The sequence below is a fragment of the Peromyscus maniculatus genome, chromosome 6, assembly GCF_049852395.1.
Source record: "Peromyscus maniculatus bairdii isolate BWxNUB_F1_BW_parent chromosome 6, HU_Pman_BW_mat_3.1, whole genome shotgun sequence".
Classification (NCBI taxonomy): Eukaryota; Metazoa; Chordata; class Mammalia; order Rodentia; family Cricetidae; genus Peromyscus; species Peromyscus maniculatus.
The window spans coordinates 119,000,159-119,014,959 of record NC_134857.1 but is presented as its reverse complement, the minus strand read 5'-3'; the positions used below and the strand labels follow the sequence as shown (position 1 = coordinate 119,014,959).

Sequence of the window (14,801 nt, the reverse complement as noted above, 5' to 3'; positions counted from 1 at the left end):
ATAAAGACCTAACATAAGCACAATTGCCACAAATGTTTACATAGATTTAAGCCATACACTCATAAGGTCCTCAGCTTAGAAGACCTCCATTCATTATGAAGCCAAATGATATATATTAAAATATTAAAAAAATAAATATACATTAAAACAAATAAAAAAATATCCATATAGTTTTTAAATTTATAGAAAAGTATGGATGTCTTATATATCAATGGTATAAAAGACAAATATAAAATTAATATAATGTTAAAATTATAATTCTTCAACCGTTTTTCTTAAAATGTGAAAATACATCTTCAAAAATATCTTACTCAAGTAAAAGGTTTTGATTAGTCAGTATTAGTGAACACATAGAAATAACTTAATGTGCACATGTCCTATACTTTACAGAAATGATTCTGTTCATGTCATAGGTGAAAGAAAGCATTCACCAACCTCATATGTCGTTGGGCCAGGAGAGAACTCTTTGGGAAAAGGTTCAAAACGTTTTGTTCCTTTAACAAAGGAGATTATGACAGAGGACTTCATTTTGATAGGATTGTATGTTGCAGGTCCTAAGAGAAAAGAACATAAATTTAAAGTAGGTTTATACTTCCCGACTTTAGTCAATTAGCTATGACTCTTAGGTTTGTATTTGTAATCTACAAAATAAGAAACAACTGTTCTTATAAAGTTTCTCTAAATAGTTAATGAATTTGAACCATGATAAGTATAAAATGATTATGTCTACTTGCTCAGTTGTTAAATGTAATATGGAAACAATTTCCTAAAAGAAGACAAAGCTGTAATTCCTCAAGAGACACATCATAAAAAATATACTTAATTCATTTATTTCCCAAATATTCATTCACATTCAGTGAGGGAGTAGTGGCAGCTTCATTTAGAAGAATGAAGATTTGAAGAGGCAGACAGATGATTTAACAGCATTCTGGACAACATATATATAATATATATATATATATCACAGCTCAAAGACAGTTTAAATGGAACAATGTATCACAGATTACTTGAGTGGAAATCACATTATCCTAAAATAAATATTGTACCTAACTTAATGGGTCCCAACTTCCATGTTATAATGCCCCTAAAGTTATAAGAAGCTATTTTGCATATAAAGCTGAGTATAGGAAATTCAATACTAAGTTAAATAGATACAGACTCCATTCTTCACTTGCTTGGATTCTATGTTAGCTTTACCCACAGTCTTTTGTTTAAAAAGAAAATGTTCTACTTTCCTAGATAGTAAGTATCTTTTAAAAGTTTTACATGGGACAGTGAGAAGGCTCAGTTGATAAAGGAACTTGCCAACAAGTTTGATGGCCTAGGTTGGATTCTTTAAACCCATATGGTAGAAGGAGAGAACCAGCTACTACAAGTTGTCTTCTGAGCTCCAATGACCTGTACATACATGCACATGAGTGTACACACACACACACACACACACACACACACACACACACAGTAACTCTCTAAAACATCTAAATTTATTTAAGAAGTGTTTTAGAATAAAGGAGACACATGAGAAAGTTGTAGTTTAAAAGCAAAATCTGACAGTACATTATAGGAAGAGACAACTTGAAGATGGTCCATTTCAGAAATGCCAATAAGGTATTTATGAACATTTGTAAGTGTGGAAGAGAAAGTCAGTATTCTCTAAGAAATACAAAAACATTAATTATGGAGAGTGACTGGAAAAAGACAATAATCTATAGTGATACAGTTGGAAAAAAATGGCTCTCGAGTGGATGGGCTGGAGAGATGGCTCTGGGTGTCTGGGCTGGAGAGATGGCCCTAGGTGGCTGGGTCGGAGAGATGGCCCTAGGTGGTTTGTAGCAGGAATCTTAAAAATTCTTATTAATAAAATCAAACCCGAGGTGAGTTATTGGGGTCCATGCTGGTAGATCAGAGAGACAGAACAAGCCACAGCTATCTCACCTCGCCGGATCCTCAGCTGGTCTTGTCTCCTCAGACTGGAGGCCTCTGAGTCCTCATCCGGAATGGGTTTCAGCTGAATTACTGCTCAAAAGCCTGAATGCTTAACCAGCCAAAATCTTCTTGTTTCTGGTCCTCACGCCTTATATATCTTTCTGCTTTCTACCACCACTCCCTGGGATTAAAGGCTGGCTTTCTGGGATTAAAGGCGTGTCACCATGCTTGGCTGTTTCCAATGTGGCCTTGAACTCACAGAGATCCAGAGGGATTTCTATCTCTGGAATGCCAGGATTAAAGGCGTGTGCTATCACTGCCTAACTAGTGGCTTGTCTGTTCTCTGACCCCAGATAAGTTTATTAAAGTACACAATATTTTGGGGAACACAATACCACCACAGTGGTTGGGCTGGAGAGATGGCCCTAGGTGTCTGGGCTGGAGAGATGGCCCTAGGTGGCTGGGCTGGAGAGATGGCCTTAGGTGGTTGGGTTACACAGGGCGTAGTGGTTAACAAGCACTTGCAGCTGTCACAAACGATGAAGAAAGAAGGTTTGGTTCCCAGAATTCAAGTAAGGTGGCTCACATCTACCTATGACTCCAGCTCTAGGGAATCTAAAGCCTTCTTTTGGCCTCTTCAAGCACCCACACACATTTGTACATGCACAGGTATAAATAAATCAAATCTTTTTAATGGAGAAAATAAAAATATACAATATCTATGAAAATATTAAGCTTATGACCAAAGCAAGGGAAGCATGGCAAAAAGACATTAGAGAGGGGCATCTTGAGTTTGCTGAGAATGAGTTATCTGCAATAGCTGAAAGGGTATCCAAGTAATGATACCAAAAAGACAATAGTAACTTCAAAAGCCCAATAGGAAACTGATCTGGAGACAAAGAATCCAGTTAATCACACAGGAGTAATGGCTGAAGCTGTTCTCAGTGATGGTGTATGGAAATAGAAAGATACACAAGAGACTAAACGTTAAGAAAGCAGTAGAAGAAAGGAGAGTGAAGAAAAGGGGGAAGAGAATCTATTGAACAGATGAACAGATTGTGACTAGATTACAAAAGTTGATAGTGTAAATATAGACTGGTTAATTTGCTCCTCTCCTAGTCAAACCAATGTTCACTAGGTCTGCCCCATGCCAAATACTCTATTTCAAGAAAGAGCTCTATGAAATCAAACACTTTGAAAAGATAGACTTCATGAAGATTTCCTTACCATGGATGTGTGGAATATTTCAGAACATTTGCAATGAGTGAAATTATAACAGGAGAATTCAGGAGTCACTCCAGGATTATAAAAGTAATTTGGGGGCATAGGGTATCATCAATGAACATAAACAGTGAGCTAGTAAAGTAAATACAAAGATATTAAATATAATGCTTCTGTATCTCTCTAGTCAACATTCATTCAAAACTATATACTTATGAGCATGCATTCCTTATGCTTTTAAGTCCAATATCTTTTTAGAACTAATACATTCATATGAATTATTTTAATGTTTTGACTCATTGTAGAGAGCATTTCAAAATATGGAGAAGAAAACGTCCAGTCTCTAGTTCAAACAACCCCTATCAACTTAACAGCTATCCAAAGCTAAAAGATCATTGTAGGAAGCTAATGGGTAATGATCTACCAAGGCACGTGTATTTTTTCATATCTCTTCTTACTGTAAAATAACAGTATAGATGACAGTAGGATGATATTTGTATGTATTTAGAATGTAGCAGAACAACACAAATATTTGAGTAAAATATTGTAAAAGACAGACTTTCATATGCAAATTAAGCTATGCACAAAATTTCATGTGTTGCTGTAGTAAACAGAAAAGAACTGCCTTTGGGAACTGGCTATATAATTCCAGTTAATTAATTGACAATTGAAATGTTACTGACCCAGACATACAAAGGTCAATGCAACAGGTAAGGCTATTATCCAAACAATATTGTATGGGGACATTTTATTTTCAATTATGAAAATACAGAGTCTGTGCTCTGCACTTACTACTATGCTACACTGATAAACATGTTCACTCATTATTAAGCAGATTCTTTACATATTCTGCACATGTAATACATATGTATATATATATGTGTGTGTATGTATATATATATATACATATATATATATATATATGAAATTCTTCAAGTGTAATTTGGTAGATTTATTTCTTTTTGTTGGAATTCCTTTGAGGGGTATCAAGTAAAAAAAAAATACCTCACCATTCTTCTTCCTGCATTTTAGCACTTGGTCTGTTTTAAGCTATGGAGTCTAAAAAGATTTATTGCACTTAATCTTAAAATAAAATTCCAATTATGTATACTGCTGTTTATATGATACAGGTCAAAGACTTACATCACTACACCAGCTCCAATTCACAGCTGGATTGTTCAGAATTCATCTCCTATTTATACACAAAATGCCATGTTTTAATCACAGGTTTTGGAAGAAGAAAACTTCTCATCCAACATCTATGAAAAGTCTGCCTGAATCATGACTAGTATATAATAGGAAATTCCATAGCAGGTGATTCTTATAATTACATATTTTCCAGCCCTCTGCCAATTCAGTCTCTATGAAATGTCAGCCAATGCCACAGGGCAAAAACAGTAGAGAACAGAAACACTGAGTAATCTAAAATAAAATCTGTTCTCACAGTCCTTCAGTGTGACCATTTTGGTACATAAGAGTGGACACTAAAATAACCACTTCTATAAATAAATCTGAAAATCTCTGATTTAAAAATGACTGTCTCTATGCTGAGTCAATACTTAGAAATCATGAAATCATTCTTACTCAATAATAATGAACTCTACATCATGTAACGATTATTAAAAACCCATTGAAAAGTAAATATTCCATCTGTAGGCACAGTTTTAGGATTTTTTTTAAATGAGAAAAAAGCTCACTTAAGTAACATGGTTTTAAAATATCAAGTATAGAGTTCATACTTCGTACAACTTATTTTATCACTGTGACTTTATTATTTGGTTTTACAAATTATGAAATACCAAAGAAAAGAGGAGTCCTTAAACCACACCATCATATTAGAGACATATTGAGATTTACTGTTTTCTACTGTATCTAAGATTCAATTTGATCCAATGGCACTTCAGACTATGACCAAGGTGTTTCAGTCTATGAAACTGAGCTTGCAGATAATGATGAGGAAATATGCAGACTAAACCTATATAAATTTTAAGAAATTTCTCATGTCTGTGTTCACTATCTCATTAACTTTGCTGTCCAAATTCAAAATACTGTTGCATACTTGTTCTACTGGTTGTGGATCTTAGCCTTTCAACAAATGAGCCATCTCTCCTGCCCAGCACTATTACATATTCAAAGACAGAAGGCATAAGGATAATGATTCTTTAAATACTTCCCTAAGTATTGAATATTTTAGGATAATATCTTAAAGTAGTACAGAGTACCAAGGAATTCCTGTCAAAGGGGCCTTAAGAAATGGAATATAATAGTATACTCCAAACCAAGTAGATTAGGGGATTAGTCTACCTAAACCATGTTCCTGTTAAAACACTTGTTCTTCACAATGAACAAGCAATAGGGCTGTCGCTGTGATAACATATAAATATATAATCATATGGCTCTATCTTGACCAACATAATGCTTCAGGAACCAATGGCTGTTTATATGTGGGCCTTTACAGTATATATTTATCAAAATGTGCATCTATCAGCCCTGTCAAATGAATTTTTAAACTGCTTCTAAAACAAAAGTATTTTTACTCTCTGGTAATATAAGTATTTTGTAAGCAAATTTCACTAGACTTAAAGATGTATACATTATAACACAGCATTCCAGTATGAATTATAGGAACCCAGGAAGCCACCCTCATTTAAAACTATGTGGCAGTCTACAAGTATGCAACTCATGAATGGCTTTCATCAATAACTAAAATAATAGAACAGCTTTTGTGCTTTATCATCTATTTTTACATTAATTGAGATGTGGTGGTACATGCCTACAGTCAAAAGAATCATGAGCTTGAGGCTGGTCTGGCCTGTATGCAGAGATCTTATCTCAAAAAATAAGTAAGTAAATGGTTAACTAACAAACATCTAGTATCTCAGAAAGCTCTGTGCTCTTTTTTGGCCAAAATGTATGTGTAGATTTAAGTACGAATAAGACCTTTTCTTCATGGAACAGAGCCCTGTGATTACCATGATCTCCTGAGCATGCTCTACTAGAATAAGGAACCACAGACCACTGTTATAGTAAAGAATGGAATCTACATCTAGGTCTCATCTCTGTTAAGAGTTAGCCGTCCTACAAGTGGCCCTGAGGGTTGGCTGGATCTACCAACGGTGTAATCATTCCCTTTCCTTGTCTTCTTTTTATTTCAGATGATAGGTGAAGTCTAAGTTGCCTTTAAACCTCCAATGATTTGGGCTTCATTGTCCTTTCTCTAATGCTAGCATCCCCACCATATGGTGGCAGACCTTCATGCCAGCTTATCTCATACAGCGAAGCTTTCTTCTCTTCTCTTCTCTTCTCTGTTCTCTTCCCCTGGCAACAGTTTCCAAGTGAACAGTTTGCTTGCCCTGGGGTTTTCTTTTTAAACTCTAACAAATTTTCTGTCCTTGAGCTTCCATTTGAGTCCTCTTAATTTTTCTTTCATTAATGAAACTAAGAACCCCAATAGGGATACCTACCCAATTTCTAAGCTATCATGTGATGGCTCCACCTGGACTCCCCAGAATTCCTGGTAACACCTATTTCATGCCTTTCTTTATTCATAGAGAATATGAACTCTATCCCATAATTATAGAGGGCATCACTACCATGAGAATTCTGCAAATATTCTTCCAAGACTTCTTCTCAATTAAGTACTACAGGTTCAGGTCAACCAACAATAATGATAGTAGGATTTTTTATATCATATTTTCTTTCAAATAGCTAGGGGTTTTCTTATCATGCATCACACCTATAATCTACGGGCCTGCTTGTTACAGACCACTCATTTCTACCTAAAGCTATTACATAGCTTGAAATGTTGGACATTGAAAACAAAGATATTCATATCTAGCATTGTGTATTTTTACCTAATCCTCCTCAAAACGTAGTGCACAGATCAAAGGCATAAGAATCACCCAACTGTGTCTTTGTGGGATTTGTTTTGTGGGGGTTTGAGACATCTTACTCTGAGCCTAGTCTGGCCTCAGCCTGGAGATGCTGCTGCTTTTAGCTTCTGGAATTCTGGGATTAAGGTGTGAGCCACCACAAAGATGTGCCCAAAGGCAAGTTCTTTGCAGCCATCCATACCCCTAGAATAAGCGGTGTTCTCTGCAATTCAGACCAAGAAAACACAATTTCACTGAAACCCTGTTTTAGACCTCTGAGATACAGTTTAGAATTTTTCTGTCCAAAATATATTGAAGTATCAAAAACTTCTCCCCTCAAATATCAAAAGAAATAGTGATCCTAAAATAAATCTATCTTCTGAAAATTCAGATGAGTGAGATATAACTGCTTCTAGAAATCTATATGAGTCACACCTACCCATGGTAGAGATTCAATAACCGCAGGACATGCCAGAACCAGGCAAGGAAGAGTCCCTTTGATTTACACATAGGACTCTAATGTGTTTTACTTTCTTCTCAGTAACTGTCTAATGCAGAAACAGCTTGAAATCATATTTCTCTTTCAAATGTTAAAACCATATTCATATTGTAAGTACTTTAAGAACAATGGTCTTGAAGAAGGAAGTAACTGATAGAGACTGGTATTTTAGAAACAGGAATGTTTCTGTGACCTGCTTTTTGCTGTTTTTAACAGTATTGATGTTGTCATAGGCAACATTGTGGTGATGTTTTATCTGTGCTGAAATGTGGTGATATTTTATTTGTGCTTTAATAAATACAGCTTGCCTGGAGAGAGATCAGAGGAAATAACAAGCCATTTTAAGTAAACAAAGAAGTCAGGCAACAGTAGCACATGCCCTTAATCCTATCCCTTAGCAGGCAGGGTCTCTGTGTGTTCAAGGCCACACTAGGGAACAGAGCCAAGCGTGGTGACACATGCCTTTAATCCCAGTACCCACCATAGAAGTCTGTACAGACAGACAGAAAGTGACAGAGCTGTGTAGGAAGAGGAAGTGAGGTAGCTGGGCTAAGAGAGCCAATGAGAGGGCAGAACAGCAAGGCATATAGACGTGGTTGACAGGAAGTAACTCACATGTGGAAGCTGCCGAGTTGGTGAGGTAAGGTTAGCTGTGGTTTTCCCTAATCTTTCTCTAAGGCTTTCACCCTTGTATTTGGCTGCATGTTTTTTATTTAATAAGACCATTTAGAAATTCGTCTACACAACATCTTGGGCAAAATTTATAAATGTATTTAACAATCATTCAAGTTTTAATTCTTTTAAGAATTCATCCCTCCATTATCTTACTCTGATGTTTTCCAAAGTAAATCTTAAATCTGACTTCAGGTTCAAGCTTTCTCTGTACTAGCCATGTGACCTAGGCAAATTCTCTAAATGTCCGAAGTTTTAGTTTCTTCTTTTGTGAAAGAGGGGCAAAATGGTCCAGAGAAGGTAAGCACCTTCACGATGCGATCCTGTGAGCATGAGCACACAGCTAAAACCCTTCACGATGTGATCCTGTGAGCACGAGCACACAGCTAAGCTGATGCAGCCCTTAGCATATACCTGAGTGAAAGCAGAGTGGACATCACTTAGCGTCTACAAGAACTGACTTCAAAAGCTACACTGTGCTTTGCCGCTTTTAGTTACTGAACATTGCCTGCAGAATTGCTAGAACCTCCCCAAACAGCAGACTTGCCAGAAGAATGTCAAAAAGACGAGCTGAAAATGTCCCACTGCCTGAATGAGGTATAGTCCTGACCGTGGGTAAAGTCTAGTGGATGATTATCACAAGCTGGAGTAAGCTGGTAAATTCTGCAATTTTGCCCCTAGGTGTACTTTTCATTTTACACTATATTTTAAAAAGTTAAAAGTATAAACACACTTAAAGAAAACAAAAATGTCACAGTTCTAAAACCTTTCAAACTGCCACAATGCTGGCCGCCCAGGCTGCCACACACAGCTGCTTTCTAACTCCATTCCACAGACAATGAGGGAAAAACGAAGGGTAAGTGCTGCTTCTCCCTGCACCCAAGTCCTTTGCTCTATTTTATGGGGAAGGCTGCCTCTCTGTGGTAGAATCCAACTGTGTTCTGTTCTATGTGGGACAAATTAATATCTCACTCCTTTTTAAACTTCCAAAAAATCTGCATAATGCTCAAAAGTGCAAAGATTTAAATACAGTATTTTGATCAGGGTCATATCTTTGACTTCCTGTTTAAAAATGTCTGTGAACCTCGTGAATCAGCCTTACTCACCTACGCAAGCATGCACAACCAAAGCTGGAAGCAACATTTCCACAGGTAACAGACACCAAGTATAATAGACTTGCTCAAACAGAATGGTCACATTAGCTGTCTCTTTTGAAAATAGAAGTCATTATTCACTTTACACTGAGTGACCTCTACTGGTCAGAAAGACACATTAATAGACATCCTACCCACCAGAAAGCAGCTGGTATCTTAATTTTGCCAACAAATGACTCATATATACTGTGTCATACATGTTGCCTGTTATTCACTTAGGGTAAAATGGTACAGAGATGTATCATAGCTCAGATACTAAAGACAAAGGCATATATCAAGTAAATAAATCTAAAAATACTGGTTTCTTATTCTTTCTCACCTAGTGACAATTCTTACTTGAAATGAATGTATACACAAAAGGTCCTACTATATATAACATTTACTTGCAAAAAACATACTCTATAATAAAAAATTCAATATTTTGATAATATATACTATACAATAGCCAAAAGATACACATTTATACACTGTTAACTGAAAGGCAAAAAGTTTCTCTCCATTATAAACATATGTTTCATTACTCTTCACAAATAAATGATTTATTTAATGAAGAATACAAAGGATTGACATCTACCTCTCTAAAACAGAACATTCTTCCTCTTTCAGAAACAAAGATAACTATGAGACAATGGAGACAAAATCATAGTCTACCTCTCTAGGTGGGTTCTGTCTCAGGTAGAACAAAAACAGCAATCAGTAGATGGCAGGTTAATTCCTTTACGGATTTAACAGAGGTCAAGACATGAAGTGTACCAAGAGAAACACTAAAGAAGGTTGCCTGCAAAAAGTTTTGATGAAAAAATATTATTATAAATCCTGCCTGCTAATTATTACAAAATCTCCTTCCCTTCTCTATTTTTTTCTCTTTTTTTTTTTTTTTTTTTTTTTTTTTTTTTTTTTTTTTTTTTGGTTTTTTTTTCGAGACAGGGTTTCTCTGTGTAGCTTTGCGCCTTTCCTGGAACTCACTTGGTAGCCCAGGCTGGCCTCGAACTCACAAAGATCCGCCTGCCTCTGCCTCCCGAGTGCTGGGATTAAAGGCGTGCGCCACCACCGCCCGGCCTATTTTTTTCTCTTTTTAACGATGTCCAGGGGGTGGGGGAAAACATATTTGGTTTCTGCTTCAGCTGAAATCTATTTATATGCAAATAACTTATCCATTATTACTGTGAGAAGAGACTTGTGCATAAAGAGAGAAATAAATTATCACTAGAAGCCATTAATGAAATCTATTTCAAAACAACATTTTACAAGAGCCCTCACTCATGTAATATTTGTTTAAGCCTCGAGGGGAACTGGTGGAATTCTGCACATCGATGAAACCTGATACTACATTATTTCCCATGCCAATTTGCCTTATATAATTCATTTATCCTTTGCTTAAAAAATGACAAATGGAACTCCAGTAAGTCTCTTCAGAGAACTTCATCATTAAAATCAAAGCCTGTGTGTTTATCACATAATTGCCAGACTTTGGAGTTTGCTTTGTTGCTACCATTTTACTCTCTGGATTTAAAACATTAACATTCTTTTTTACACTGCAACAGTAGAAATGTACAACTAGATGAGTGTAAGAAGAAAGGGGAATCTTATAAGGACCACTTGAATCTCCACGGAGAAGAATAAGGAAGATCATCACTAAGAGACCTATAATGTAATGTGATATGTCCTGTCCCTTTCCTTTCTGGGTTTCTTATCTTGTTGTTTGGTTTATAAGCTCTGCTTTTGGTAGAGGTGTCTCTGTATTTAACTTTGCAGGTATCTCTTTCTTCTGCAATCTCCTTAATCCTGCATAATATGTCCAAAGTTGACTTGAAATCCTCATCTTTACATAAGCTCTTACTTTTTTAAGCTTTTTACATTTGACATTTTTTATTGCAATATTATTCTCTGATGTTTCCTCCCAATGTCTTTCTAATTTTTTTCTTCCATCTTTGAACATCGTACTTTGTAAGGATCTAATTTCATTTTCTTCAGTAAAAGTTTCATAATAAACAGTATGTCCTACTAAACAATTAGTTTTTTAACCCTCAGGATGTGGAACATCTTACATTCAATTGTCTTCATAAGTGTGGGTCTATCTGGGTTTTTCCTGCTTTGTAATCCATTCATCTTGCTTTTATATGAAAGCCATGATATTTTTATTAATATGCATTTGTCTTGTGTCTTAATAAGTGGTGCAGTGATTCATTCTTCATACTTTCCTTTCTTAGATTTTTATGTACCCATTAATTTGTATATATTCTAGTGTATTTATCGATTTCTTCAAAAACTCCAACAGAAATCATAAGTTACTACACTTACATATTAAAGTGAAAAAAACTGCTAGCTTTATGATACAAAGTAATCCCATGAAAAATTGAGAGCACTTGTCTTATACAGGGCCCAGGTTCAGTTTCCAGGAATCACATGGTGAAACACAACTATTTGTAACTCCAGTTTCAGGGGATCCTCCTGAACTCAGCACCCAGCACGCATGCAGTACAGATACATACACGCCTGATCTTGACACCAGACACACATGCAGTACACGTAATCCACACCTGATCTCAGCACCAGGCATGCATACAGTATACATAATACACACCTGATTCAGCACCAGGCATGCACACAGTACATATAACACATGCCTGATCTTGGCACCAGGCATGCACGCAGCATGCATAATACACACCTGATCTTGGCACCAGGCATGCATGTAGAACACATAATACACACCTGATCTCAGCACCAGGCATGCATGCAGAACACATAATACACACCTGATCTTAGTACCATTCATGCACACAGTACACATAATACACACCTGATCTCAGCACCAAGCATACATGCAATACACATACATACATGCAGACAAAAACACTTATACATGTAAACTAAAAGTCAACTGCTACAAGATTCTATAATCTGCAGATTCTAGGAGCTTTGTCTTTCCTTGTAAACTTTCTTTTTCTTCTGTGTTCTTATCTTAAGCATTCTGTCCTACAGAACTAATACAAGCATCTGACTTAGTTAAAAAGATATAGTACAAGTGGGTGTCTCTGTGGGGAAACAGAATGGAATAGAGAACTCATTTAAAAAGAAAACCCACGTGACTACAGAGGTGCTAAAACCATACATTGTAGAAAAGATGGCATAAATTGAAGCATTTCCCAAACACATTTGTTTGGACACTTGTAGGCTGGTAGCAGCAGAGCAGGGAAATGTCTGTTCATTCTGGTGCTTTGCTTTTTGATGACATTCTCAGCTTTGGGTCAGTATAAGGTAGGGTTCTGCTAAGAACAGTATTAGGTCAGATTTAGCAGTGGGCAATGAGGAGCTTTTGTAAGGAATAAAAATAGCCCAAAACAATTTGGCTCTTTCTGCAAACATTTAACCTCTGTAACATGAATTTCAGTCATTTGGCTTTGTAGATTTTTTTTTATTCTTTTTAGTATTTCTTTAAATTTTTTTTGAAATTATAATTACAACATATTCACCCTTCCCTTTCCTCCCTCCAAACTGTCCCACAGAACCCCTACCTCTTTTTCTCTTCAAACCCATGGCTTCTTTTTCTTTAAGTGTTGTTACATATATGCATGTATAAATACATTCTCAAATATAATCCACTCAGTATAAATAATGTTATTTATATGTATATTTCGTGATCAATAGTTCTACCCAGATACAGCCAGCATGGCATGATAACCCTAAGAGTAGAATAGTAGCATGCATATGTATCTTCAGGCTAATCAATGGCTTTCTAATTAAGATCTACTCAACAAGATTTAAATAATACCTGGTACTAGAAATCTAGCCAACTAGTCAGAGCTAGTAGTCATGGATCTTGGGGGAAATCCTACAACCACTACTTCACTAAGCAGCACAATCCCTCACTACATCCTAAATGTTTGTCCTTAGACCCACAGGTAAGTGCAGTTCTCACCCCTCATTAAGGAAAATTCCCTGTGCTACAGATGGAGAACATTACAGAAAAACCATAACCAATCAAAATACAGAGTTGTGGAGCCTTGTTCCACCTGAAACATCTACAAAACACTCTTGCAGTGAAGGTTCAGGGATCACAGTAAAAGAGAAGGTAGAAAGACTGTAAGAACCAGACCAGTGAGTTTGCTTTGAGATTGTGTCTCCTAGAAATTTCAGAGAAGCTACAAGCATAACGTCTTATTAACAAGGCCACTAAGCATGATCTGAACAAAGATGACACCAATTGACATGATACCATAGAAGGGGAAAGCTCACAGGCCTCAGCCTTGGACAAAGCAACTAAGGAATGGTGGCATGGAGAAAATGGCCTTCCCTAGGGAAGAACATACAAATTGGTTATCCAATGCCAAATGTAGGTTCTTTTTAAAACAGGGTCTCCTGCAGCCCAGGCTACACTCACGCTATGTAGCTAAAGACAACCTTGAACTTCTGATTCTCCTGCTCCCATTTTCCAAGCGCTAGAAAGACAGGCATCCACCCCCACATCCAATTATATTAGAGAAAATTGAACACAGGTGTGGCTTTTATTTTTTCTCCAAACTTCAGTTTACAGATAAAAAATGCTGAAAATTTTATAGAGAAAGAGAAAACCCGACATTTATGGCTTGTAAACTGGTACAGCCACTATGAAAATCAGTATGGAGCAATGTAAAAGTAAAATAACTATATGACGCACCTGTATCACCCTTGGACATATATCCAAAGGCCTCTAAGTCAGCATACCACACGGATAGGTAGGTACTTGCACATCCATGCATATTGCCTCAGCAACTAATATGATGAAGAAATGGAACCAGCCTAGATATCCATCAACAGATGAATGGACAAGAGTGCAAAACTATGGAATTTCATACAGTTGCCTACACTGGGGAGCTGAGATAGAGGGGGAGGGATCAACAATTTGAGGTCAGCTGTGCTACATTATAGTGACGCACCAACTCCAAAACAAACAAACAAACAAACATAATGCCCCAAGTTTGAAAGATGACAACGTTCCTGAGAAGCCTGCAATGATGATAGTGTCCTGAATTTACTCAATGCCCTTGAATTGCACACTTAAAAAATGGCTAAGTGAATATATTCTACCTCCTATTGTGCTACATTTTTTTAAAGTTCTCATTGACTGTATGTAAGACAGTAATGGTGTGTATGTGAAGCTTAAAATGTAGCAAAAAAAAGTAACCAGATAATTTATATTAGTTGTAGGAAAGAAAACCAAGTGATTTTTTTTTCCTATAGCAAATCTAAAGATCATGGCTCTGAAGCCACAGAAAGAAAAATAAAATAACACTTGTGCTCTTCCAGCCTCATCACTGGGTGAACTTTGACTCTGTGTTTGAAGAACTACAGCAGACATTTTCTGTTTTTCAGTAAGCTCTTTGTAGCATTTTGCTTGATATTGTGTGCATGGGACACACACCTATATACTCACTAAGTACAAACCTATCTGCACATACACTATATCAGTGTTCC

General features: G+C 36.5%; 1 protein-coding gene across 1 annotated transcript in view; it reads right to left on the bottom strand.

Annotated features, from left to right (window-relative positions):
• The window catches only part of Stpg2 (sperm tail PG-rich repeat containing 2), a 467,029-nt gene that overhangs the window by 199,523 nt on the left and 252,705 nt on the right, over positions 1-14,801 (bottom strand). The window contains exon 12 of the mRNA XM_042280009.2: positions 436-554. Coding sequence (XP_042135943.1) covers positions 436-554 — 119 coding nt within the window. The remainder of the gene's footprint in view (positions 1-435; positions 555-14,801) is intronic.